General features: G+C 60.7%; 4 protein-coding genes across 5 annotated transcripts; 3 read left to right on the forward strand and 1 right to left on the reverse strand.

The window, feature by feature from the left end:
* Positions 1-51: 51 nt before the first annotated feature.
* On the reverse strand, positions 52-2,076 carry C23H1orf232 (chromosome 23 C1orf232 homolog). The gene is made up of 4 exons (XM_030232215.2): positions 1,418-2,076; positions 1,244-1,330; positions 1,065-1,162; positions 52-862 (listed from the first exon to the last, which is right to left on the reverse strand). The coding sequence occupies exons 1-4, from the start codon at positions 1,589-1,591 to the stop codon at positions 604-606; spliced, it is 618 nt and encodes a 205-aa protein (XP_030088075.2). The 5' UTR covers positions 1,592-2,076; the 3' UTR covers positions 52-603.
* A 65-nt stretch (positions 2,077-2,141) lies between these two features.
* On the forward strand, positions 2,142-3,337 carry ZNF593 (zinc finger protein 593). The gene is made up of 3 exons (XM_030231361.2): positions 2,142-2,369; positions 2,715-2,777; positions 2,870-3,337. Exons 1-3 carry the CDS (start codon positions 2,173-2,175, stop codon positions 3,009-3,011), a joined length of 402 nt encoding a protein of 133 aa, XP_030087221.2. The 5' UTR covers positions 2,142-2,172; the 3' UTR covers positions 3,012-3,337.
* A 2,648-nt stretch (positions 3,338-5,985) lies between these two features.
* Positions 5,986-12,400, forward strand: CNKSR1 (connector enhancer of kinase suppressor of Ras 1). Its single transcript, XM_050983379.1, has 21 exons — positions 5,986-6,045; positions 6,313-6,470; positions 6,667-6,857; positions 6,933-7,017; positions 7,155-7,196; positions 7,273-7,572; positions 7,651-7,710; positions 8,067-8,135; positions 8,371-8,490; positions 8,653-8,738; positions 9,188-9,321; positions 9,403-9,572; positions 9,745-9,775; positions 9,880-10,052; positions 10,142-10,215; positions 10,551-10,622; positions 10,715-10,788; positions 10,948-11,015; positions 11,094-11,184; positions 11,691-11,872; positions 11,955-12,400. The coding sequence occupies exons 1-21, from the start codon at positions 5,994-5,996 to the stop codon at positions 12,135-12,137; spliced, it is 2,415 nt and encodes an 804-aa protein (XP_050839336.1). The 5' UTR covers positions 5,986-5,993; the 3' UTR covers positions 12,138-12,400.
* Positions 12,401-13,085: 685 nt separating this feature from the next.
* CEP85 (centrosomal protein 85) lies at positions 13,086-23,989 on the forward strand. Of its 2 annotated transcripts, none has more exons than XM_030231358.2 (14): positions 13,086-14,119; positions 14,235-14,306; positions 14,846-14,989; positions 16,884-17,590; positions 18,236-18,369; positions 19,157-19,274; positions 19,548-19,733; positions 20,070-20,222; positions 20,313-20,467; positions 20,685-20,805; positions 21,225-21,275; positions 21,361-21,468; positions 21,999-22,227; positions 22,498-23,989. In XM_030231358.2, exons 2-14 carry the CDS (start codon positions 14,252-14,254, stop codon positions 22,659-22,661), a joined length of 2,325 nt encoding a protein of 774 aa, XP_030087218.2. In that variant the 5' UTR covers positions 13,086-14,119; positions 14,235-14,251; the 3' UTR covers positions 22,662-23,989. The 2 variants fall into 2 exon arrangements, with proteins under 2 accessions (XP_030087218.2, XP_050839326.1); XM_050983369.1 differs by having other exon boundaries at positions 13,090-13,179.
* Positions 23,990-24,654: the final 665 nt, after the last annotated feature.

The following is a 24,654-nucleotide window of genomic DNA, read 5'->3' on the forward strand; positions in this document are numbered from 1 at the left end:
GCTGCGGGCTGGGAGAGCCGCCAGGTCCTCAGGCTGAGTGTGGTGGGGGCACCTGAGGGCAGGTGAGGAAGGGCCACCCGTGGCCTCAGGGCTGGCAGGCTGCTGTCCCCCTGCTGTCCCCCATCTTCTCCCTGTCCCCAGCCCAGGAGGGTGGCACGGGCCCGCAGCCCCCACGGACCACTCAAGTCCTGCTCCAGCTGCAGGCTGGGCGTGGGCAGAGCCCGAGCCCCCTGTCGTGGGCAGTGCCCACCCCTCAGCCCCCTCCTCCCCAGAGCAGGGGCTGCCGGGGCCAGAGCTGCCCTCAATAAATCCCTTCGGGTTTTTTCTAGCCTGGCATGTGTGTGGCTGTGAGGGGATGCCCCAGGGCTGGGGGGCAGCTCCCCCTCCCCACCCTCGGGGTCCAGCTGCTTCAATGGGGCTGTTGGGGGGCGAGGGCAAGGAAAGCAGCAGGCAGAGCTCAGGGAAAAAGTGAATTTTCGGGGTCTTTAGTGCAGCGGTGACACCCAAACCCAGGGCAGAGCCCTCGGGCACGGGCGGGGCGCTGCCCACCAGCAATGGGGGGCCGCAAATAACTTCTGGCGAGTCCGGCTGCTGCACACTCCTCTAGTTGCCCTTGGGGGCGTTTTTATTCCGGATTTCGGCCAGTTTGCCGGCCAGGAAGCCCCAGTGGAAGGCCCCTTCCTCCGGCTCCCGCAGGTCGCTGCCGTCGTCCCCCGGCGGCTCCCCCGGGCTCTCGTCCGGCTCCGGGGGCGGCCCCGCCTTGTCCGGCCCCGCCGCCTGCTGCCACTTGGTCGCAAAGAGATCCCAAAACCCCGGAGCCTTCTCGGTGTGGGGCACCTCGGGCGGCTCGGCGGCCAGAGGGCTGGGGAGAGAGCGGGGACGGAAATGCCGGGGCAGGGACCTTCTCCCGCAGCCCACCGTGTCCCCCGCCCTGCCGGCTCTCCCCCCGCGGGTGCAGGCCGGGGAGGGGGATGCAGGTGATGCGGTGGGGGTGGGGGGGGGCTCGGCAGCTCCCGGGGGTCGGATCCGGGTTCTGGGGTCCCCCCCAGCGATCTGTAACTTACTGGTCTGGGCAGGGCTCCGGGCTGAGCAGCTGGTGCTCGTCCTCGCGGGTGAAGAGGGACGAAAGCGTCCGCCAGCCGCGGGCACCGACCCCCTGCACCTGCGGGGCGCAGCGCCGGGGTCACCGGGCACCTCCGGCTGCCGGCGTCCCCCGGCCCCGCTGCCCCCAGCCCCTCCTCACCTTCCGGGCCAGCTGGGACACCGGGCTGGCTCCCTCCTCCAGCAGCGCGGGGGGCTCGGCCGTCTCCATCAGCTCGGGGGGGTCTCCCTGCAACAAAGCCCCCGGTGAGGGCAGGGCTGCAGGCGGGCGGTGCAGGGAGGTAGGTCAGCCCGTTTTGGGGACCCCCCACCGTACCTCGTCCTGCAGGGCCCCGTCGGGCCGCGGCGCCCCCAGGGTCTGCAGCACCTTGGCCTTGTAGAGCCGCCAGAAGCCCTGGGCCATGGCGAGGGGCTCGGCGGGGCCGCACCGGCGGCAGCCGCGGGCAGCGGGGCGGGCCGGACGGGCGACCCGGCGATCCGGTGGCTTCATTAAAGTTTCAGGGGCCACTTGCACCGCACAAAAGGAATCTGAGCCCGGAACGAGCCGGGGGCAGCGCGGGGGCGGCTCCTCCAGTCACCCCGAAACCCATCCCGAGCCCCCTGCCCCAGCCCCCCGGTGCCCCTCGCCCACTTGGGACCCCCAGGGCTGGGACAGACCCCATGGTGCAGAGGAGGCGCTGGAGCTCCGCGCTCCCCCCGCCGCGTGTCCCCATCTATAATTGATCACGGACGAAACACGATCGGCGCCGGGACACGGCGGGACACGCTGAGCCCTGCCCCGCTCATGGCAGCGGTGACCGGGGCGGCGCGGGGGACACGGGGGGACACGGTGGCAACGCGGGACAGCGGCAGCGGAGGCTGGGGGGGCGCAGGGATGCGGGGACAGTCCCGGGCCCGTCCCGGTACCGGGGACACCGGGCGGAGGGGCGGGGCCTGCCGGGTCTGGGCGTGGCTTTACACGGACGGGCGTGGCCATGAGTAGCGCTCGCTGTCTGTGGGCGGGGCGTGGGGCGGTGTGGGCGTGTCCCGCAGCCCCCGCGCCTGCGCACTGCGGCGCGGCGTGCGGCCGCCATGTCGCCGCGGAACGGGCGGCGCACCGGAGCGCACCGGGCGCACTCGCTCGCCCGGCAGCTCAAGACCAAGCGGCGCCGGCGCGACCTGGACGAGATCCACGGGGACCTGAAGCCCGAGAACGCAGCGCGGCTGCTGCGGCAGGAGATCGACCCCGACCTGCCGGGATGCGCGCAGTTCTACTGCCTGCACTGCGCGTGCGTGCGGCGGGGCACCCCGGGGGGAACCGGGGGGATCCCGGGGCTCGGGGGGATCCCGGGGCTCGGGGGGAACCGGGGGCTCGGGGGGATCCCGGGGCTCGGGGGGAACCGGGGGCTCGGGGGGATCCCGGGGCTCGGGGAGAATCGGGGGCGTCTGGGAGGGGGTGCTCAGGTCCCGGGGGGTCCCTGTCCCTGGGAGAGGGCTTGACCCCTGGAGGAGCATCTTGTCCTGGTTTAAGGGTGACCCCAGGGCTGTGGTGGGACCCTGGCCCCTCGGCAGGACCCTCCCCAGCCCCCCTTCAGTCTCGGGGTCCCCCTGACCCCCGTCCTTTCCTACCCCAGGCGCTACTTCGTGGACCTGAACAGCATGAAGGAGCACTTCAGATCCAAGGTGCACAAGAAGAGGTAAGGGGGGGCAGACCCCAAATTCCCCGGGGTGAGGGGGTGCCAGGGGCAGTTCTGAGCGGGTGGAAGCTTCACCCGCCGTGTGCCCCCAGGCTGAAGCAGCTGCGAGAGGCTCCGTACACGCAGGAGGAGGCTGAACGTGCTGCTGGGATGGGCTCCTACGTCCCCCCCAAGAAGGTGGAGGTGCAGACCCAGCCCCTGGAGGAGGTCACCGAGATGGAGACGTCGGGCTGAGCGCAGGGACACTCAGGGAGGCTGAGTGGCTCTGTAAGGACGTCTTTGTCCTCAGCTCTGTGAGAAAAACATGTCCCAGCACTGGCAGCCAAATCCACCCTGCTCCTCCCACAGCCCCCTGACCAGGGCACGGATGAGGAGAAGGAGCCAGCAGGACCCTGGGTGCCCTCCCTGAGCATCCTTCTCCTCCAGAAAGGGACACGTGGCCTGTTCTCTGAGTGCTGCTGGGACTGCACGCTTGTCTGCCTGCTTTTGGAGCAGTGTCTGCTCTGTCCTTGGCTCAGAGGTTATTCCAGTGATGCACCCATTAAAACATGTCAACTGGCGGTGTGGCAGCGTTGAGTACGAGGGTGACAGTCCCCCAGGGGGTGAGGGCACACCTCAGTGTTGTTCTCTTCTCTGTAACCCAAAGGTGTCCATGCCAGGAGCCTCGTCCTGGAGCTCTTGCCTGGCAGGGTGGTAAAAGTCCCTCTGCCCTGGCAGCTTTCTGTGGGGATTGTGAGCTTGAGTGACCTCTTCATGGAGCACTTGGGTTTGCAGCCAGCAGCTGGCTTGGCCTTTGAGAGGGCAGTGCTGGTGTCCCCGTGGCTCCTGTCCACAAAACCTCAACTCCTGCAAGTGATTTCCTGCTCCTGGAAGTGATTTCCTGCTCCTGGAGGGCTGCATGGGGATCAGCCTCCCTGCCTGGTGTCTGCCACGGTGCCCCTGAGGGGACACTGAGCGACAGTGCCACCGAATTCCTGCGGAGAGCGTGTCCCCGTTCGTCCCTCCCGCCCAGCTGGGGACTGGGAACGTGCTGGGATGGCAGACAGAGCAGTGACACAGCTGTGCTGGGAGGAAGCGTTTATTTCCACTCAGCCTGCCCGGATTTGTCCCCGCGGCTCTGGGGGAGGGAGGGAGAGCCGAGGGAGGGAGAGCCACAGCTCTGCGGGGGCTGGGGAGGCTGCAGCCGCCATCCCAGCGGGATGTGCCTGCCCAGGGACAGGGGATGTGCCTGCCCAGGGACAGGGGATGTGCCCGCCCAGGGACAGGGGATGTGCCTGCCCAGGGACACGGGATGTGCCCGCCCAGGGACAGGGGATGTGCCTGCCCAGGGACAGGGGATGTGCCTGCCCAGGACACGTCACCGCCCCGTGTCCCCCCTGCCCGTTACCTAACGCGGCGCTGGCCTCATTCCTGCGGGGCCGCGGCCACCGCACGTTCCCATGGGGACAGGGGCACTCTGTGGCCACCACTGGGGTCCCCAGGCCCCTCTGCTTCCGCGGCGGGTGGGGGTGGATGCAGCTCCCGGTCCTGCTGTCCCTCTGTCTGTCCGTCCAGCCTCTGCTCTGGTGGCCGGATCCCGATGTCCCCCCGTGGCTCGGGCCGGGCGCAGCCGGCAGCCCCGGAGCTGGAAGCGGCTTCTCCGTTCTCCATCCCGGCTGCCCAAGGCGGGGACAGGCGGGGGCAGGCGGGGACAGGCGGGGACAGGCGTGTCCCCCATGCCCAGGGCACCCATCGCGGTGGGAAGGGCTGGATGTGGCACAGGTCAGCTGCAGAGCTCGGGCGGGGGCCGGGGGGTGGAGGGGACCCCAACACCCCCGGGGACTGTCCCCAGGGCCCCAACACCCCCGGGGACTGTCCCTAGGGCCCCCCAGCCCCCTCCTCACGGCTCTGGGGGGGCCTTGGCGGGGTCAGCCATTCTCCGGGCGCTGTAGAGGGACAGGGAGAGCCCGGCGGCCGCCAGCAGCAGGGCCAGGGGGGTCAGCAGCCGCCCCCCCGGCTCAGCCTCACGTCCCGCTGCCAGCTGCATCTGTGGGGACACAGAGAGCACCGGGGAGCACGGGAGTGCCCCAACCCCACGGGCACAGGGGCCTGGGGCCGTGCCCTGAATAGCCCCGTCACACTGAGGGGTGTCAAGGCAGCTTTGTGCCCCTCTGGGCGTCTCAGGGGGGTTTTTAGGGTGCCCCTGAAGCACTTGTGGGCCCTCATCGGCAGCATCGTCACTGCGAGTCGGGCTAGAGCCGGGCACGGCTCCTACGGCGGGTGGGCACCGTGGGCAGCAGCAGCAGCCCGGGGCTCCCCGGGCCCTGCTCGCCCCTTACCTGGAGCAGTCGGAAGTAGCCCGGGGTCAGGCGTCGGGGGCGGATGATCATGGCGAGCGGGCAGCAGGGGCACCGGGCCCGTGGGGCGGCAGCAGCGGCGGGGCTGGGACCCCCCGAGCCCCCGAGCCCGGCGAGGGGCTCGGTGCGTGCGGCGGCCCCGCGGGCAGGGCGCAGGCAGCGGCGGGCGCGGAGCAGCAGCTGTCAGCCGCGATCAGCGCCCGCTGCTCCCCGGAGCGGACACGGCGGGCGGGGGGGCCAGGCCAGCCCAGGGTGGATCTGGGGGGGCTGAAGGGCTGGGCTTAACTACGGGCGAGCCCCTCTGCAGGCCTGTACGGGGCTGCCTCAGTTTCCCCACCTGTGAAGGGGTGTGAGTTATGATTTGGGCAGGAAGTGACACCCCAAAAACTCCAGGGCTGAGCTGAGGGGGTGGCAACCGGATTCCCTCCGGTTCTTCTGGGGGTCTCTGTGGCCTAACTTTGCACCCACAGGGCACCTGGGGGGTCCCACTGGTGTCACAAGTGCTGTCGGGCCTCAGCCCTCGGTGCGTGCAGCGGCCGGGGGTGACACCGGCTGTCATTTCCCGGGGGTTCCAGCGGCCGTGTGTCACCGTCCGGGCTGTGACTCACCGGGGCCTCGCCCCACGGCACCGTCCTGGGCAGGCGGGCCCGGCGCTGAGCGGCACCCGGGAGCGCCAATGGGGCTGCGGCTGCCGGCGCAGGTGGGAGCCGCGCCCGGCGCAGGTGGGAGCCGCGCCCGCCGCCGCTCGGGGCCCGCCGCCGCTCGGGGCCCGCCGCCGCTCCGGGGCCGCCGCCGCTCGGGGCCCGCCGCCGCTCGGGGCCCGCCGCCGCTCCGGGCCCGCCGCCGCTCCGGGGCCCGCCGCCGCTCCGGGTCCGCCGCCATGGAGCCCGTGCGCTCCTGGGGCCCCGCGCAGGTGGCCGCCTGGCTCCGAGGTGAGTCCCCGGCTGTCCTCGGGCTCTGGGGTGGGGTGTCCCCATCCTGGGGACGTGTGGCTGGGGGTGGCGGTACTTCCCGTCCCTCTGCTCCTCCCCGGGAGGGGCATTCCCGGGGTGGCGGGGGGCGGGAGGGGTCCGGCCGTTCCCACCGGTTAGGCTGAGGCCGGGTGGACTCGCTGGGTAGAGAGGACCCTGCCATCAGCCAGGGGTCACCCCTGGGGTCACCCGGCCAGGGGACACTGTCAGGGGTCTGATCTGTGGCAGGGCTGGACGCGGCGGTGCAGGGGTACCCCTTCGAGGCCTGGGGGCTCTCGGGGCCCGACCTGCTGGAGCTGGACCCGGGGGTCCTGGAGGCTCTGGGCGTGCGGCCCTTGGGACACCAGGAGCTGCTGCTGGAGGCTGTGGAGCAGCTCTGTAACCTGGTGAGTGCTGGCATGCCGGGGAGGAGCAGGGGGACATGGGGGTTCCTTGGGCCGAAGGACGAGGATGTGGGGTCACCCTGGGCTGGGTGGAAGGGGGCAGACAGAGGTGGGGACACAGGGGCACTGTGGGCTGGGTGAAGGTGACACCCTGAATGCCACCCTGCCCGTCCATCCCCTGGCACTCCTGTCCCCCCAGGACACAGGGCTGGCAAGCACCAGCCTGCGGACACTGACGGAGAGGCTGCAGGAGCTGGCACAGGGCATCCAGAGCCTGGTGCAGGGGGGGCTGTCAGCAGGGGACACCCCCCAGCCACCTTCCCTCACCCTCCTGGCCCGAGTCATCGACCTGGTCGGGGCTGCCAAGGAACTCTTCTCCTGGCTCAACAGGTCTGGGGCAGGTGAGGGCACCCCTGGGTGCTGGGTGCCCCCCAGCCCAGGGGCTGAGCTCTGTCTTCCCCCCAGGTACCTGTTCTCCACCCTCAACGACTTTTCAGCCAGCCGGGACATCATCCTGCTGTGTGCCCAGCTGGCAGAGACACTGCAGGCAGTGAGTGCCCAGGGCTGGCTGCTCTCCTGACCCCAGAGCTCTGCTGAGGGGACATGGGGTGCAGGGGGTTTCCCACAGGGACCCCCCAGCTGGGATGGAGCCACCCCACGGTGCTCATCCCACATCCTGTCCCCCAGGACCTTTCTGCAGCCGAGAGGAGCAGTGGGATCCTGCAGATTGTGAGTGCTGGGTGAGGAGGGGGTGGCAGGCTCGGGGGGCTGCCAGGGCCCCCCTCACCCCCGCTGTCACCCCCAGTGCCAGCACATTGAGGGCATCTGCAAGAGCATCGTGGGCTGCAGCCCCCCGGCGCTGCTGGACCGCAGGGCTGTGCTGCAGCACGTGGGGCTGGCGCTGCTCCCTGGCCCACAGGGCAGCCCCCCGACATCCCCCAGCACCCCAACACTGCCCCTCGGCCTGTGGCAGAGCCCCCCAACATCCCCTGACACACCAACGCTGCCCCAGAGCCAATGGAGCAGCCCCCCAGGATCCCCTGAGACCCCAACACCACCCTCTGATCTTCTGGGGAGCCCCCAGCCACTCCTCACTGCCCGACTGGTGAGTCCCCTCACCCCAGGGCCCCCCTCTGCCTCGGACCCCCAGGCCCCTGCTCAAACCCCCATCTTGGCTCCCCAGGGCTTTGAGATCACCTCCACCAGTTCCTGCCTGCACTTCGTGTCTGCCACCACCCCAGAGGTGAGTGAGGGGCCCTGTCACCCCGTGCCCCTCAGTCACCCCTTTATTCCCTGTGGGGAGCACCTCCCTCCATGGGATCCAGATTAGGGCCCTAATCTGCCCTCCCCTGACCCAGAGCAGGGAGGCTGCCTGTGGCTGAACCCGTGCAATTCATCCCACGAGTGAGCACAGCCTGGGCATGGGGGAGCCCCCTCTGCACCCCGACCCCAGCAGCAGCTCCAGGGGCGCTGTGCAGTCGGGTTAATGGTTAACGCCCCTGCTTCTCTCTGACCAGGAGAGATCCTCAGTGGGATTAGCTTGGGAGGGAGGGAGGGAACCCAGGAATGGGCACCCCACTGTCCCCCCTCTCTGCCCAGGCCCTGGCTGCCCACGGGGGCCACATCCTGCCCGGGGACGAGATCGTGCAGGTCAACGAGCAGGTGGTGGTGAGTGGGGATGGGGGCTCCAGGGTGCTGCTGGGCTTGGCAGGGAGGGCTCAGGCGGGCAATGCAGGAGTTATGAGCAGCAAAAAGCAGGAGCCATGGCTGGGGAAGGTCTGGGGGACACAGGAGCTATTGCCAGGAGGATTTGGGTATATGGGGTCTGTGGCTGGGGTGGGTTTGGAGGATGAAGTGTCCGTGGGGCCAGGGCAGTGGCCCACAGCTCACCCAGGATTTGCAGGTGGGTTGGACACCTGTCAACTTGGCGAGGAAGCTGCTGGAGAAGGGGAACAGGGTGAATTTGGTGCTGAAGAAGATCCCCCTCGAGCTGCCTGGCTCACCCCCCTCTCCCAGGCAGCAGGTGAGTGATCCCAGTGCTCCCAGTCCAGCCCCAGTCCCGCACTGGGCCATGCTGGGAGTCAGGCAGAGATGCTCAGAGCTGGGCATCTCCCATCACCCTGGAGATTCCTGAAGCTCTGGGGTGCATGGTGGGATGGGGCTGGCACTGACGCTCCATCCACAGGCCCCAGGAGCATTTTTGGATGCTGCAGATTCCCCTGGCACCAGGAGTGGTGAGAGTCCAGGCAGCCCCGTGTCCTTGACCTCCAGGTGAGCCCCATCCCGACAGCCCAACACCCCCAGTCTGGCCAGCAAGGAGATGTTTGGGTGCATCCGGGGCCCTTTCCCAGCCCTGTTTTAGGGGGAGAGGTGCCAGCAGTGCAGCAGCTGCCTGTGAGCAGCCGGGAAAGCTGACAGGAGCCTTAAGGAATGACAAAGAGGGGAGTTTGTAATTCATTCACTTGGTAACGTTTTAGTGGGGTTGGAACTATATTTAGCCGTGACCCTTCTCCCCTCCCGGAATGGAAAGGCGTGCGGAGAGCCAGCGGCAGCGCGGGCAGCAGCCGAGGCGGGCAGCCCGCTGGAACGGGGCTGGAGCTCTGTCCCCGCGCCCCCTCCAGCCCGCTCCCGGGGCAGGCAGCGCCGGGGGTGCCCCGGCCCGAGGTGGATCGGGGAGCCCGGCGGCGCTCTGCGGCTCAGGGGTCCCCTTTTCCTCCCAGCGTTGCGGCCGACTTGGACTCGGGACCAGAGTCTGTCCCGGATCCCGTCACTGACGAGGAGCAGGAAGAGGACGAGCGGGATCTGAGGCTGCCCGGGGCAGCTGTGGAGGAGCTGCCGGGCCCGTCTGGACAGGGTAGGATGGGAGCAGGGGGTGGCCAGGGAGGGAGCAGCTCTCCCCAGGACACGAGGCTGCAGCCCTGCTCGCTGTTCACAGGTGCTGCAGAGGAGGTGTGGGACAGTGGCAGCGCCCTGGATGCCCCCCTGGACACCCCTCTGGGCACCCCCCCGAGCACCCCTGCTGCCACTGAACCCCGTGCCACAGAGCTGAGCCCCGGGGCAGCCCCTGCCAAGGGGGCTGGGGGAGCAGAGCCCAGCCCTGAAGAGGTGAGAGCTGGGGGGGACATGCTAGGGGGGTGTCAGAGGTTCCCCTTGAGCCCCTGCTGTGTGTAAATTGGGGATCCCTGTGGGGGTCCCTCAGGGTTGTGGTGCTGCTGGGGGGGTGCTCAGCAAACACTGCCTTGCCCTGTCACTAAAATCTCACCTGTCTCCCACCCAGGGCAGCCCCAGCACGGGACGCAGAGCTAAAGGTGAGCAGAGCCCTGCCAGGCTGGGCTGAGTGGGGCTGGGGGCTGCCCCGGGGGGCTCTGCTCCCCCTGCCCTGCCCTGCCCTGACCCCCGGGCCCTGGTGCAGGAGTGGCGACCCGGCTGAGCCGCCGGCGGGTCTCGTGCCGGGACCTGGGCCGGGTGGACTGCGACGGGTGGCTCCTCAAGAAGAAGGAGCACGTGGGCTTCATGGCCCAGAAGTGGAAGCGGTGCTGGGTTGTGCTCAAGGGCCACACGGTCTACTGGTACAACCACCCCAACGTGAGTGGGGGCACAGGGTGGCTCTGTCCCCTCCTGGGCAGCTGGCATTTCCCAGGGTGGTGCCCCACACGGCTGTCCCTGACCTGCAGGATGAGAGGGCTGCAGGACTCATCAACGTGGCCACCTACAACCTGGAGAGCACCAGGGAGCAGAAGAAGAAATAGTGAGTGGGGTCTGGCTCACTTTCACCCCCGGCTGGTGGTGGAAAAGGGGGGGATGCTGTGCCAAGGCCACGTGCTGATGTGTCCTGCTGGGAACAACCTGCATGTCCCCATGGGGTTGGTGAGGTCCCCACGGGGCTGGTGAGGTCCCCACAGGGCCATTGGGGTTTCCATGGGACTGGTGAGGTCCCCACAGGGCTGGCACCTGTGCCCACACTCTGAGCAAGGCCTGCACTGTGTTACTGGGGTGATCTGGGCTGGGATGGGGGGGCTGCAGTGCTGGGGAGGCTGGAAGGGGCTGGCCCTGTGTCACAGGCAGCCACCCCCTTGTCCCCAGCGTGTTCCAGCTGTGCCACCAGACGTACAAGCCCTTTGTGTTTGCTGCTGAAACCTTGGCTGACCTGAGCATGTGAGTAACAGAGCCAAGGGCCAGCACTGGCCCCAGCAGCCCGGGCTGGCCAGGAGCCTCCTGCCCCGTGTGCCCATCCTTTCCCTCCCCAGGTGGGTCAGTCGCCTGGTAGCAGCTAAGACAAAGCACACACTGGCCCACCAGGCAGTCCCAGACAAGGAGGAAGGTAAGGAGGCCACCCCGGGCTGGGGTCAGTGCGAGGGGGTCCCCATGGCATAGGGAGCTTGGCCCAAGATTTGGGGGATGTGACAAATGCTCCCTGAGGGGTGGCTGGGATGATTCTCAGCCCTGGGAGGGAATTTCTGTCTTCTCCCGTGGCCTCCAGACTGCTACAGTGAGACAGAAGCTGAGGACCCCGATGATGAGTCCTCCCCCAGGCACGGATCTGACTCGGTGAGTGGCCCTTGGGGACACCCTGGGGACAGAAGGACAGAGCTCCTTGTCTCACCTGCTGCCCCATCTTTTCCCCAGCCAAGGAAGAGGCTGCAGAACACCCCGGAGAAGGCACAGCTCTCCCCAGCCAGCAGCCCCCAGGGCAGTCCCCGGCCCTGCTCCCCCATGGGTAGGTGCAGGGGGGGACATCTGACCCCCTGTCACCTTGTGTCCCTCCCTTTTGCCTCTGGGTGTGCTAGGGGGACTCGAGCCAGGGTGTGTTTGGGTGTGAACCACCTCGGGATGAAGGACCCTGCAGGAAAGATGGAGAGGGATTTTTTGTGAGGGCACAGAGTGACAGGGCAAGGGGGATGGATTTAAACTACAAAGAGAAGGTTTAGATTGGTTTAGAAGGACAATCTTCCCTGTGAGGGTGGGCAGGCCCTGGCACAGGGTGTCCAGAGCAGCTGTGGCTGCCCCTGGATCCCTGGCAGTGCCCAAGGCCAGGCTGGATGGAGCTTGGAGCACCTGGGACAGTTTCCAGGTGTCCCTGCCATGGCAGGGGTGGAACAAGACGATCTTTAAGGTCCCTTCCGAGCCGAACTACTCCACGATCCCACGCCTTCGGGGCACGGGGGAGCCCCGCGGGGTTTGGGGGCTGCCCTCCTGCTGCAGTGGCCCCTGTTCGTTGCCCAGAGCCCGGCGGGGAGGATCTGGAGAGCCTGGCGCGGTGCCTGCGGCAGGGCGGGGTGTCCCTGATGGGGCAGCGGCGGGTCCTGACGCAGGAGCAGTGCCGAAAGTCCTTCCTGCGGCGCAACAGGAACCCGCACATCAACGAGAGGGTGCACGCCGTGCGGGCCCTGCAGAGCACGCTCAAGGTGGGACCCCGCGGCCCCCCGAGCCCCCCAGTGCCCCCTGCCCACGGCTGACCCCCAAAACGTGCGGTGTCGCTCCGGGCAGGCGAAGCTGGCGGAGCTGCAGGCGTTGGAGCAGCTGCTGGGAGAGGCCGCGCTCACCTCGGACACCTTCAGGCGCTGGAAGGAGCAGCACCAGGAGCTGTACCAGGAGCTGCGGGAGGGCTGGGCAGGGCAGGAGGGCCAGGGCCAGGAGCAGGGCGGTGCTGGAGAGGCAGCTGAGCCCTGACATCCGCCAGTCCTGCCGTGGGCCGGTGCCCGCAGGACTCGGAGCGCGGTGGGTGCTCTGTGCTGCTGGGCCTGAACACGTTCTGGAAGGCTCAGCCCCAGAGGGGCCATCCTGCAGAGGATGTGGCTCCTTAATTGTAAGTGACAGTCTTAATTCTTCCTGGCCTTGGCCGCAGCTCGGCAAGGAGGGGATTTTCAGCGCCCGCTGTGGTGCTGCCAGCCAGCCCAGCCATGGCTCTTCTGTAAATAAACGTGTTGACAGGGCCTGGTCCTGCCGTGGTTTTTCTTGGCGCTGAAATCATCAAATCACGGAATTGTTTAGGCTGGAAGAGACCTCCAAGATCATTGCGTCCAGCTGTAAATCTGGCATTGCCGCGCTCACCACTAAACCACGCACCACATCCGCATGTTTTTGAACACTCCCAGGGATGGTGACTCAGCCACTGCCCCGGGCAGGCTGTGCCAGTGCCTGACCACCTTTTCCATGGAGAAATCCCTCCTGACGTCCAACCTCACCCTCCCCTGCTGCAGCCTGAGGCGGTTTCCTCCTGTCCGGTCGCTCCCCTGGCAGGAGCTGTGGGGACTCCCCTGGTGCAGCCTGAGGCGGTTTCCTCCGGTCCCTGCCGCTCTCCTGGTGCAGCCTGAGGCGGTTTCCTCCCGTCCTGCCGCTCTCCTGGCAGGTGATCTCTGTGGAGATCCAGAGGCGCCCCCGCTCCCCCATTTCCCCGGGCAGAGCCCCCTCAGCGCCCGTCCTACGGGTGCCGCCCGCGGCCATTCTTCCTCCGCCAGAGCCCTTCGCGGCGGGAGGGGGGACAGCGTTCAGGCGAGCCAATGAGACATCGCCAGGGGCGTGGTCGGAATATTAGATTGGCTGATACACCAGGAAGCCACGCCCCCCTGCGTTCTGCCACGCCCCCCCCGCGCGGAGGTAACGGTCGCGGCGCGCGGGGGTGGCGGGAGCGGCGGCGGCGGCGGCGGCAGCGGCAGATGAGGGACAGAGCCCGGTACCGGCACCGACACCGACCCTGAGCCACACCCACTCGGTACCGGCACCGCCACCGGGCACCGGCAGCCCCGCTGCCACACCGGCACCGCACCCCGGACCCTCCAGCCCGTTCGGCACCGGTCTCTGCGCTCCTCGTGGCCGCCCCTCAGGGACCGGGCCCTGCTCTCCCCCTCAGGGACTGGGCCCACAGGACCGACACCCCCTTCCCGCCGCCTCTGGGTCAGCTGCTGAGCCCCCAGACCCTCCTCAGGAGGGGCCTCCTCAGGATCTGCCCAACCGACCCTCAAGGACCGGGACCTCCAGCCCGTCCGAAATTTACCTACAATTATATCTGCCTAAATTAACCACACCTCAATTAACCATAATGAGCACTGCATTTATGTAGAAGCGTTTCGTTTCTTTGCTGATAAAGTGCTGTGTGTGGTTCGTTATCCTGTGGTATTCCCAATGTTTCTGCTAGGTTGTAACATCTGTGTGCATGAATGTTTTCTAGGAATTAATGTATTCTCCGAACTCTTTCAATCAGTTTAGCAAAAATCAGTAACAGCTGCTGGGTGAGGATTGAGTATGGGTTTGTAGAGGCCTTGAATTTCCAGTGTGTAATTTGTGAATTGCACTTGCATTATCAGAGGCAGGAAATTCACTCTCTGAAGCACTCAGAGAAATAGATAAATTAACCCAGAACTCTGTGCATTTAAAGATTGCTATTCATGGAACAGAAAGGCTGATTTTTGAAGGACTTTTTTTCATCATGTAGTTGCTCAGTGACCTCTACAGAGGGCAGAAATGATCTGGTTGAGAGTTAAGACTTTTAAAGAGAAATTTTTTAGTCTCTGTAGACACAGATAACAGCAGGAAGGTGCTGCTGAATACCTGCAGAATGGTGCAAACAGACATAAAGAAAATCCACAAGGGTTTGTTTTGGTTTTTTTTAAGTGTTGCTGCAGGAAAAAAACAGATGTTACTGGGAGAAGAAGGTAATTAAATACCAAATGCTGATGAGTAGCTGCTGTGTGTGCCCCCTTTGCTTGGTTAGAGGGAACGGGGCGTGGATTATACTCACTTAAAAAAGGCTTTTATTCATTTATCCAGCTCTCTAGATAGATAAGATGGCTGCTCCTGAGAAAGATCCAGACCTGAGGCCGCTGCAGAAGAACCCTTTGGGTAAGGACAGTCCTTTCTCCAAAGCCCTGCTGCTCTCAGATCCTGGCTCACTTTCTCTGAGGAGACACGTGGCTCTCAGAAGATTCTCTACCAGAAGCTTTTTGTTCAAAAAAAAATCTTATTTTCTCCCCTTGCCTGTTTTTTCAGCAGTCATTTGGGAAGGAGTTTCTCCCTTGAGCTGACGGCTGATGAATCTGGGAGAGTTCTTTGGAGTTAATGCAAAAATGCCTCTTCAATTGCCCACTTTTGCTGTGCTGCTGCTCCTTTTAGTCAGAGCACCAGCTGGGTGTAACATGACCAAACTGATCAATGGGAATATAATTTACAGCTTCTGCAGCCTGACTTCCTTACCAAGGTTGTTTTTTAGTCTCCTGTTGGTGTTATTTCACTTCCCTGTGCTTCCTGCCATTTCCTTTAGCAGAAGATATTTTTTTAACAGGAATTCAGGGAGCGAAGCAAGGACCAGCTTGGGGTTTGGAGGCACTGGTAATTACCTATGGCTTAATTCAAGCATTAATACCCCAGTTTTTCCTCTGCAGGCCCCAGCAGCTGTCAGAAGAGGCAGTTCCTGGAGAGTGAGTGGAAGGCAGCGATGGAGTCCCTGAGGTCCCTGAGCCGCTGTCCCAGCGTGGCCGAGAGCAGGGACGGGGGCATTGGCACCTCCTGCTCAGACAGCACCGAGGGTGAGGGGCACCCCTGGGGCACAGCCTGGCACAGGTGGCTGGGATGTGACCAAGGGAGGGGGGACTGGCCGTGTCTCTGAGCTGGGTTATTGTCTCACTGCAGGGCTTTTAACTGACCAAAAGCCACCTTGGTGACTTGCTGGTTCTTATTGGTCAATGATAGATTTATCAGCAAGTCTGTTGGGTGATTTTAATTTTTTTTTTTAAGGAAATAATTTGTGCTTTTGTGTTTGTCTCTGCAGTGTTAGAGCTGAGAGCTCTGCAGCCTGGCCTTCCACTGAGGCACGTTCTGTGAAATTTCTGGTCCCAGCAATCCTTTCCCCCTGTTTTTTTAACCTTTATTGATTCTCTTTTCAGCAATGAGGGACACTTTGTGGTGTTCCTTAAAAGACTTCACACATCCCTGTGTGCCAGGGAGCCTTTGGAATGAGATTGACATTTGGAATGATTATTAAGATTGTCGATCTCAGTAATGTGCCAGTGAAATGGAGGCTTTAGCAGGTCTGGCTGTTGGAAGTACTGCTGGAAATACTACACGAGCACATGTTTAAGTGTTCCATCAGGCCTCTCTCGGGATGATAAAGCACCATTTGGCAGCTGGGGGCAGGGGAGATGATTTCCTTTGGGAAATGACCCTTCTAGGCACTGGTGATGTCACAGCCGAGGGTGACCCGCAGGCCTGGCTGCGGCTGGGGCACGCTGAGCTCAGTACGTTAGTCAGAAATGTTGTTGTGAGGACCCTCAGCAGGCTCGAGGAGCTGATTGCAGCACCCCCACGTGACGTGCTGGTCAGGGACCTCGGGTTCCTGGCAGTGACACCAGGGGACCAATTTAGGGGCTGTAAAAGGAAATGGTGCTGTCTCTTGCCTGTGCCAAGGTGAACGTGCTTGCTGCTGCCCAGTAGCATGGTGTTCTCTGGAGTGCCCAGGCACAGCCAAGCTCTGCTGAGAGATTTTCTGCCCTCACTGCACTCAAGGATTGAGTGCCTTTATTGTGACAGTTCTCCTGTAGCGTGGTTTTGGTCTTTGCAGAGTCTGATTTGGGCTGTGTTCAAATTGTAGTGTTTGTTTGTTGTTGTAGCAGTGCTTGGAGGGTACAAACAGGTGGGAGGGTGACTTGCTGGAGCATCACGTGGGCATGGGCCTTGGGCCAAAGCCATGAGGAAATCCAGCGTGTGCTCCTGGGACAAACCTGGAATTCCTGCGACACAGAACGTCTCAGGACAAGGAGTGGGAAGGGGCACTTTGCTGTTTGCCTTTCTCAGCCCTTGCTGTTGCTGTATTGAAATCTGAGAGCTGCTAAGAATAACGCCGAGTTGCTGCAGCCAGGTTTGGTGCCCCGCTGGCAGGACGGGAGCTCTGTCTCACTTCCTGTGGCCGTAGGTGAGAGCCATTGCCCCAGCTCTGGGACAGGCTCTGCCGTGGTGTCCTGGAGGAGCTGCAAGGTCAGATCCTCAGGGTCAGCGATGCTGGAGGCTCATCATGGGCTCAGGGAAGGCTCCTGTTAGCTCTGCTCACCCTCTGGAGTCGCTGAGCTGTGGGATGGGCAGAGCGGGATCGCGGGCTCAGTGTTCACATCAGTAAGTTTCAGCCTTTTTATTCCGTACCAAGGACTTGACTTCTAAACCTAGAGAAAGGTAACCTTGATTCAGGATTATCCTAGAGTAGATTAAAAATATGGATTAAACTTGGATTCTTCCCGTGGTGGTAGGAAAAGGTCAGCATGTTCCTGAAACTTGTAGTGAGGGGGAACACAGGTGTGCCTGAGTCATGCTGCTGCTTAGGAGGACGTGTTCAGTGGGAAAGGAGCTGGTTTTAAAGTCATTTTGGAAAGCTCAGTGGAGGATTGTATTTTCAGGACTGTAATTAGAGTATCACTCTTCTTCTTCCCCTAGACTTTTGCAACTCCAGTAGCGGTTCCTCATTCCATCCCATCAAGACCCAGGTGACCATTCCGACAGCCCACGTTATGCCTTCCACGCTGGGTGCTTCACCCTCCAAGCTGTGCCCTGCAGGGGACCAGGGCTCTGCACAGCCTGCCGGGCCAGGCTCTGCCCCTGACCGCCCAGGGCTCGCCAGGAACGGGGACCTGAACGCCGGGAAGTCCTCTCAGGTGCCACCCAGGGAGGTGCTGCGTCTCTGCAGGGCCTTGGGGGACAATGGCTGCGAGCACGCCTGGCCTCCCGTCGCCAATCACACCCTCACAGAGGGCGCCTGGAAGTTCGACCCCCCTGCCATGGAGCAGACCCTTAACCAGTCCCTGTTCCTGGACAGCGTGTGCGCTGACCCTCTGCACAGGTGCCAGCAGTTCCACCCGAGCTCTGAGGCAGGGAAGGACCATCCCAAGGTGCTGCCAGAGGGCAAACCGGCACCGGGGGCCAACGGAGCCTGCGAGCCGCGCGACGGGCCGTGGCCCAGCGGGAGCAGGCTGATGCCAGCGGGACTCCAGGCCAGCAGTTTCTATTCCAAACCTGTGGCAGCTCCCCCAGGCCGAGCCTGGGTGCAGGAAGGCTGCACCGTGCACCCCCACCAGGGAGTCTGCGAGCTCAGTGCCTGGAAACAGCAGCTGGACAAAGTGCGGCTGCAGGTGGAGCAGATGCAGGTAGGCAGCTGGGGCTGTGTGAGTTTGAAACCCTTCCTGTCTCTGTAGGCAGGAATTGTTGTCCCAGACTAAGGAGCCAGGGGGAAAATGTCCGCTGCTTCTCCCTGAGTGACACCAGAAGGCTCCTAGTGGTCTGTTTTTACAGCTTGTGGTGTCACAGGTATCGTCTGACACGCTGCGGGTGCAGAGCAGCCCTGGATTGTGTTACAGGGCTGCTCCACCTGCCAGATCAAGAGCTGAAACACCCTGTCTGATAGAAACTGGGAAGAAAAAGCATGCCAAGAGGTTTTAAGCAGTGTCTAGAATGGCTTTTTCCTAACTCTAGCTACAGAACAGACTTTTTTGAAAAAATGCATGGAACTAACAGCAGTTTATTAGGTGGAAACAGTTTGTTTACTACCTCCCACCAGCTGTACCCTAATGGAGACAAATTGTTTCCAGCGAGCTAGGACAGTGATCTAAAATTATTTGTTAATCTCCAGTTGTGCTTGGGCAAACTTTCTTGTTCTTGGACATCAACAGAGACTGAAATAGCCCTGCCCTGGCATGCAGATGAGCACACAGCGTGCAAAATAGCTGCAGCAGTGTTGCAATTACCCCTGTGGGGCACAGCCCTCTCCCTCCTTGTTCTGTCTCCTCTTGCAGTTACAAAATGGAGGCACCTGCCCCCATTCTTCACTGTACTCCCCATCCCTGCCTGCCCCTGACCCAGCACAGTGGATCAATATCCTGAACTCCAATGAAAACCTGCTCAAGGAGAAGGAGCTCCTCATTGACAGGTGAGGCTTTGATGCTGACATGTGGTTCAGAGAGTCCAGTCCATTTCTGTTTGGAAAGTACCAAGGAAGGCTCATTTCTCAGAGTCCCTTTTGCCCAGATGATCTTGTTTTGTTGCAAAGAACAATAAAAGGACCTTAGAGAACAACCTGAGCTCTTCTCTCCTTCTTGGAATTAGGACAATGATCCTTAAGGGCTCAAGTAAATTAATTTTAGTTATGGTTTTCTGTGTTTTATAAGGGATAAAGATTTCTGTCCACATCATTATTAACCTGGAATGTCAAAATAACTGCCTCTTTTGCTTAAGGACTTTTTGGGAGCTCTTTGAGGCCTTTATTTTAAATTTGAGGTTTGTGACTTTGGTCTGGCAAGCAACATTTCTCTTATCTAAGGCTAGTGGTGCACAAGGTTTTTGAAAAGTAAGTCCTGATGAAAGGTACCTTCAACATCCGGACTGTAAATACATTTTCTTCCCTTTTTTGAGTCATCTGTTGTCTGTTCATTCCACTCCCAAGCTCCAGAGTCTAGCTGGATCCTCCAAAACATGCAAGGCTTTGTGTTTTATCTGTAATCATGACTGGGGGAAGGGTTTTGAAAGGAGGGAAGGGAAGAAAATCAGAATTGTAAAAGAGGTTAAAGTGTTTCTTTCTCTGCAGGTGAACTCTGAGAGGCAGAGTTCTCTTGTGCTCTGCTGGTCACTGAGTGGAGCAGCAGTGCTGTGGTGGCTCTGTTTGTGCTGTGCTGCTGCTCTCTAGGTTTGAGAAGAGTGAATTGCCTGTTTTGTTCCAGACAGAGGCAGCACATTTCCCAGCTGGAGCAGAAGGTCCGGGAGAGTGAGCTGCAGGTGCACAGTGCCCTGCTGGGCTGCCCAGCATCCTATGGAGACATCTACATGCTGAGGATGCAGGTACAGCAGGTGCCAGGGAGAAATTGGTGTTTGCTGAGCAGGACTGTGCAGAGTTAAATTATAAATTATCCCTTGTGTGGAGTTAGCATCACCTCTGTGCCCCCTGAGATTTCCTTTGATGGATTAAAGCTGTGCTGGTGATGCAGCACTGCCAGGTGCTGTTTCAGAGTGTGCTGAGGGGTGTTTGGGGATTGGGGAGGATGAGGACACAGCCCTGGGACAGCTGAGGGACAGTTTGTACCCCCCAGATTGAGGGGCTGTCTGTGCCTGCAGGAGCTGCAGCGGGAGAACGCCTTCCTGCGAGCACAGTTCACAGAGAAGACTGAGTGCCTCAGCAAGGAGAACATTGAGCTGGAGAGGAAGCTGGCTGCTGCAGAGGTGGATGTGAAGCTGGTCCGGGAGTCCCTGAAGGAAACGGTGCAGAAACATGCAGAGGAGTTAAAGAAGCAGGAAGAGAGGGTATGACCTGTTGCTCTAGAGATGGGAAGGTGTGCTTTCAGTGGAGTGCTGAGGTGAAACTTCTGTGGCAATCTGTAATTGCAGGTGTTTTCTCATCTCGTTGTAGACTATGGTTTACAAGCAAAAGCCTTTCCTCCTGCAGTTAGAAGCATTTCAGTACCTCCTCTTTTAACCAAAAGAATGCCTGTCTATAGCTAAATGAGCAGAAACGAGTTAAGGGGATCTTATATTTTGGCATTGTGTGGTGTGCAAAAAGCTAAATGAGTGGGCTTATGGAAGACTGAAGACTAAATAAGAAATTAAATAAACTGAACTTGTCTGTCACTGTCCCTGCAGTTAAAGGGAAGAGACAAACACATTAATAACCTTAAAAAGAAATGCCAGAAGGAATCTGAACAAAACAGAGAGAGACAGCAGAGAATTGAGACCCTGGAACGATACCTGGGTGATCTCCCAACCCTTGAGGACCACCAGAAACAGAGTCAGAAGGTAAAACTTCCTCTGAGCTGCAATGCTGGCTCTTCACCTTCTTGCTCAGGAGGCTTTTCTATAGCTACATCCTGTCCCCTTTTGTTGCAGCTGAAGGAATCTGAAGTGAAGACCACTGCCCTGCAGGAAACATTGCTGGCACTGGAAAAAGAGCTTGGAGATGTCCAGGCTGCTTTCAGGGAGCAAGAGCTGCAGCTGGAAACCCAAAAGCACAAGGAGAGGGAGCTCCTGTCCACTGTGCGCAGGTAGGAATGAGGAGTCAGCCTCATCCTGGCTCTGCAGGAGTTGCTGCACGAGGAGGGTGATGCACAGCCCTGGCAGGTGGGGGACTGGGATGCAAACAGGGCAATGCTGATATTTGATATGAAATTAACTTCACTCCTCATATTGTTTCCCTCGTTAAAGTAAGGGAGGAATCATAACTAAAACTGGTTTTTCCCCACGGTGTTCTGCTCATTGCAGCTTGCAGGACAAGCTGCAGCAGTATGCAAAGAATGCAGAGAGAGGACCCCCTGCCCAGAATGGGGAGAGGCAGAAAATGGAACATGACTCTCTGAAGAAGGAGTGTGACTGCCTCAGGAAGGTAAGGGGCTGTCCCAGTCAGGAATCCCACATTTTTCCTTCCACTGAGTCACACCAGGCACCCAGAGGAAATCGGGGACTTTTAAAGACACAATTGCTCTGAAGCAGCAGTTCCTGGAGCTGCACACTGCAGGGTTCCAAAAGCTGTTCTTGACGTGATAACCACACATTTCTCCAGTAGTGCTGGGGAGAAGCTGCAGAATGCAGAAGAGGAGAGAGGACAACCACCAGCACACAGTGTCTGGTTTTAGCTGATAAATCTAATGGTGCCTTTTATCCAAGTCCACTCCTAAGAGCATCTGTGATTAGAGCAGTAAATGGACAGCAAAGAGAAGGAGATGCTGTCCTACTAAAGGAGAATTCCTGGTGGTACTACTGCATCTGGGTGGCCACTTCTGATGCCTCTGCTTTCAATTCCAGATTGTGGACAAAAAGCAGAAGAAGATGGAGCAGTTAACCTTGCAAATCAAGGTGAGAGGTGACGGGGAGAGACCTGGGACTTGAGAATATGCTGTGAAGTGAGTTAGACTTACTGTGTTCCCATGGTCTGTTCCAGAACCTGGAAGAACAGGTGGCCCAGGAGGAGGGGACAAGCCAAGCTCTGAAAGAGGAGGCGATGAGAAGGGAAAATGCTCTGCAGCAGCTCCGGGCTGCCGTGAAAGAGGTCAGGGGATGCTTGAGTGCCTGGGCGTAGCACTGAATGAACAATGGATTGTCTCTGAGCAAGGCCCTGAATTTAGTCAGCAGCTCAATCTCTCCTGCTAGTCAGTTGTCCTGTCAGGGCTGTGAGAGGAGCTGTGCCCTGCTGGGAAGCAGGAGAAGCAGGTTGTGCCTCGGGAACTTGATGGGGATGGGATGGAGGAGGCCGAGCTTGCCAGCTGGGGGCAGCAGAACAGGAGCCCAAGCACAGCCCCGGCTGAAGGGCCGGGCAGAGCCCCCTCCCAGCAGCAGCCCTCGAGGCAAGGACGGCCACTGCTGGGGTGCACAAACTCCTGGAAGCTTTTAGTGCACTGGCCTCGGCAGGGACAGTGCAGCTTCCCTTCCCGGGTGGCAGTGACGTTCGCTGCTCCGGCCACGGCCTGGAGGGCTGCATGCAAACCAGCTCCTGCCCTCTGCTCCCATCACAGAGCAGCTGCCTCCAGTGTGGCAGTGCTGCCCCAGGTGCCCACTGACATGCCCTGTCCGTGTGTCCAGCTGTCCGTGCAGAACCAGGAGCTGATTGAGAAGAACCTGACGCTGCAGGAGCAGCTCCGGCAGGCGCAGCTGACGGCCCAGCCCCTGCCTGCTGACACGGCCCGCCTGGCCCAGGAGCTGCACGGGGAGCTGGCCAGCTGCCTGCAGGATTTACAGTCTGTCTACAGCATTGTCACCCAGAGGGCTCAGGGCAAGGACCCCAACCTCTCTCTGCTCCTGGGCATTCACTGTGAGTATATTTCCTTTCGAGCGATGGCAGAACAATTCCGTGCTGTGCTGTGGCAGAATTCAGTAACTCACATAGAGCATGGAAAGTGCTGTTTCTGGGCTTCTGAATGCTCTTTGTGGTTGGCTTGCTTCAAAGGTGCATGTTGTAATTGCTGAATGTTAAGCAGAACCTCTTTTGCAAATGTGAGTTGGTTTTTCTGGCTGATTTGCAAATGCGTGCGATCCTTGCCGAGAACTGCATGTGAGGAACCTCCCTTCTCTGACCCCACAGCTGTGCAGTACCCTGTGAAGGAGAAGGATGACCTGCTGAGCCCTGATGGACTGGCCAAGAAACTGGTGGAAGTAAAACAGCTTCACAAAGAGGTGGAGGACTTGAGGACTGCAATATCTGACAGATACGCTCAGGACATGGGAGACAACTGCATCACCCAGTAAAGAGCACTCCCAAAGTAAGACAGGGAATGCAGACTTGAAACTCTCAGGAGTCTTGTGCTCCTACAACCCTAAACCTATTCAGCACTTTACCATCCCTCTGCTCGGGTACAGGATGTGTGACTGATCTGGTCTGTGAGGAGTCAGGGGCTGTGTTGCCAGAAGTGTTCAGCTGCTGACTGGGATAATTCAGGGCTTCGGTGCCAGGCTTTGCAGTAGCTTTGATCTTGTGGAATGTGTTTTATGCTGTGTTTGCTGGAGCTGCCGTGGTCTCTGATGCTGGGAGATGAATTCTGACTTGCCTTCCAGGCATGTCAAATGCTGAACATGCAAGTGTGACAGTTAAAATCATGGCTAAAAGGAAATGTATGCCCTGGTCTTGCTGATAGCCTCCCTGTGCAGGTCCTGTGGGACCAGTGGGACCAGAGGGGTGTCAGAGTGTTTGTGGGCTATCTAGATTCCACAGGCAGGCAGGTGTGCCAGTTCCACTCCTGGCATTTACATCGAGGTGCTGCTGCCTTGGATTGATGGAGCAGGACCTGCTCTCCCCAGGTAATGCAACCATTCAGCAGCCAGCATGAGTTGGGGAATAAAGCAACACTGAAAGACTCTGGAAATGCTCCCCCTGGGCACTGTTACCCCAGAAGCCTTAAGCTGTTTGTCCCCCTGAATCAGCACTGGGAGTGGGCTGTGATTTGGGCTGCAGAGGAAGTGGATTGATGCTGAAGTGCCTTAATGAGCTGGAAGAACCCTCTGCCCCCACTCTGCTCCGTGCCTAATGCATCCACTGGTAGGCGAGGGGCTGCTCTTCCCTCTCACAGCCTTTTACAGCCACCAGAACAGTCCTGGCGAGCTCCAAGTGTCTGTGGCCCCTGCCAGAGCCTCCAAGAGCCTCTGTGCCCCTGGGGGCACCTCTGCTTTACTGGGAGAAAGCCATACTGGTCCTAATGTGGAAGGGGTGGCACAGGGAGCTCTTCCTGCCAGCAGTGGCCACCTGGCCTTTGTCACAGCCCTGTCCCTCCTTCCCTGCTCCTCTGCAAGTGATAGGATTTCTAAATGAGTCCCTGAGGGATCAGTTTCACTGTCCCACCACCCTCCCTAACCCCAGTGACAGCTTTACAGTACTGAGGGTGGAACTTGGATTTTTATCTTGAGTTAAGGGCAAGATAACCAAGCTGTGACAGGGAAGAATCCTGCTGACACTTGTGTTGTTTGGCTGCTCTTGGTTCACGTTGGGGCTGTGAGCCCTGGGTTTGGCAGAAATGCTTTTGTTATTCTTTTATATTAAAATTTTTAACACTAAATCTGTTTTGTTCTCGGTGTTTGGCCACCATGGGGGACGGTGGCCAGGACCTGGTTGGTTTGTCCCACACAGGGAGCACACAGCTGTGTCTGTCTGTCTGTCCTGCTCTCCCTGGGTGTTCTGTTCCTGGCTGTGTCTGGCCCCAGGCTGCTGGTGCTGTGTACTGAGCAAAACCTATTTCCAGGGCTCTTTTGAAGCTGTTTGTCCTGATGGCTGGGAGCTCTGCTGGCTCCTGCAGGTTCTCAGGGGGTTTGGGCACCATCTCCTTCTCCCCTTGCTTTGGGGGTGCTGCGAGGGGGCAGGTGTGCCCTCTGCCCCTGCAGAGGTGATTCTGAGGTGAGATTATTATGGCTGGAACCACCTCAGCTGCTGCCTGACGCTGTCCCACCAGCTGGGCTGCCCAGTCCTGTGTCCCCTCATGGGGACACCTCCTCTCCTCATCCTCCCGCCCAGCTCAGCCTCTCTGGCCCTGAGGGTGATCTCTGTGCTGTCTGCTGCTGGTGCAGGGGAAATCTTGGGCCCTTTGCCACAGAACACCCCAGGCCAGGGGCTCAGCACGGTGTTCCCTCCCTGTCCCCCCCTCCTCGTGTCACGCGTGTCCCCCGGTGTCGTGCCCGGTCCCGTTGGACTCAGTGTCTTCGTCCCGGCCTCTGTCTCGGCGCTTGTTTGTATTTGGCGTGTTTGGAGAGTCAA

The sequence above is a fragment of the Serinus canaria genome, chromosome 23 (genome assembly GCF_022539315.1).
Source record: "Serinus canaria isolate serCan28SL12 chromosome 23, serCan2020, whole genome shotgun sequence".
Taxonomy (NCBI): domain Eukaryota; kingdom Metazoa; phylum Chordata; class Aves; order Passeriformes; family Fringillidae; genus Serinus; species Serinus canaria.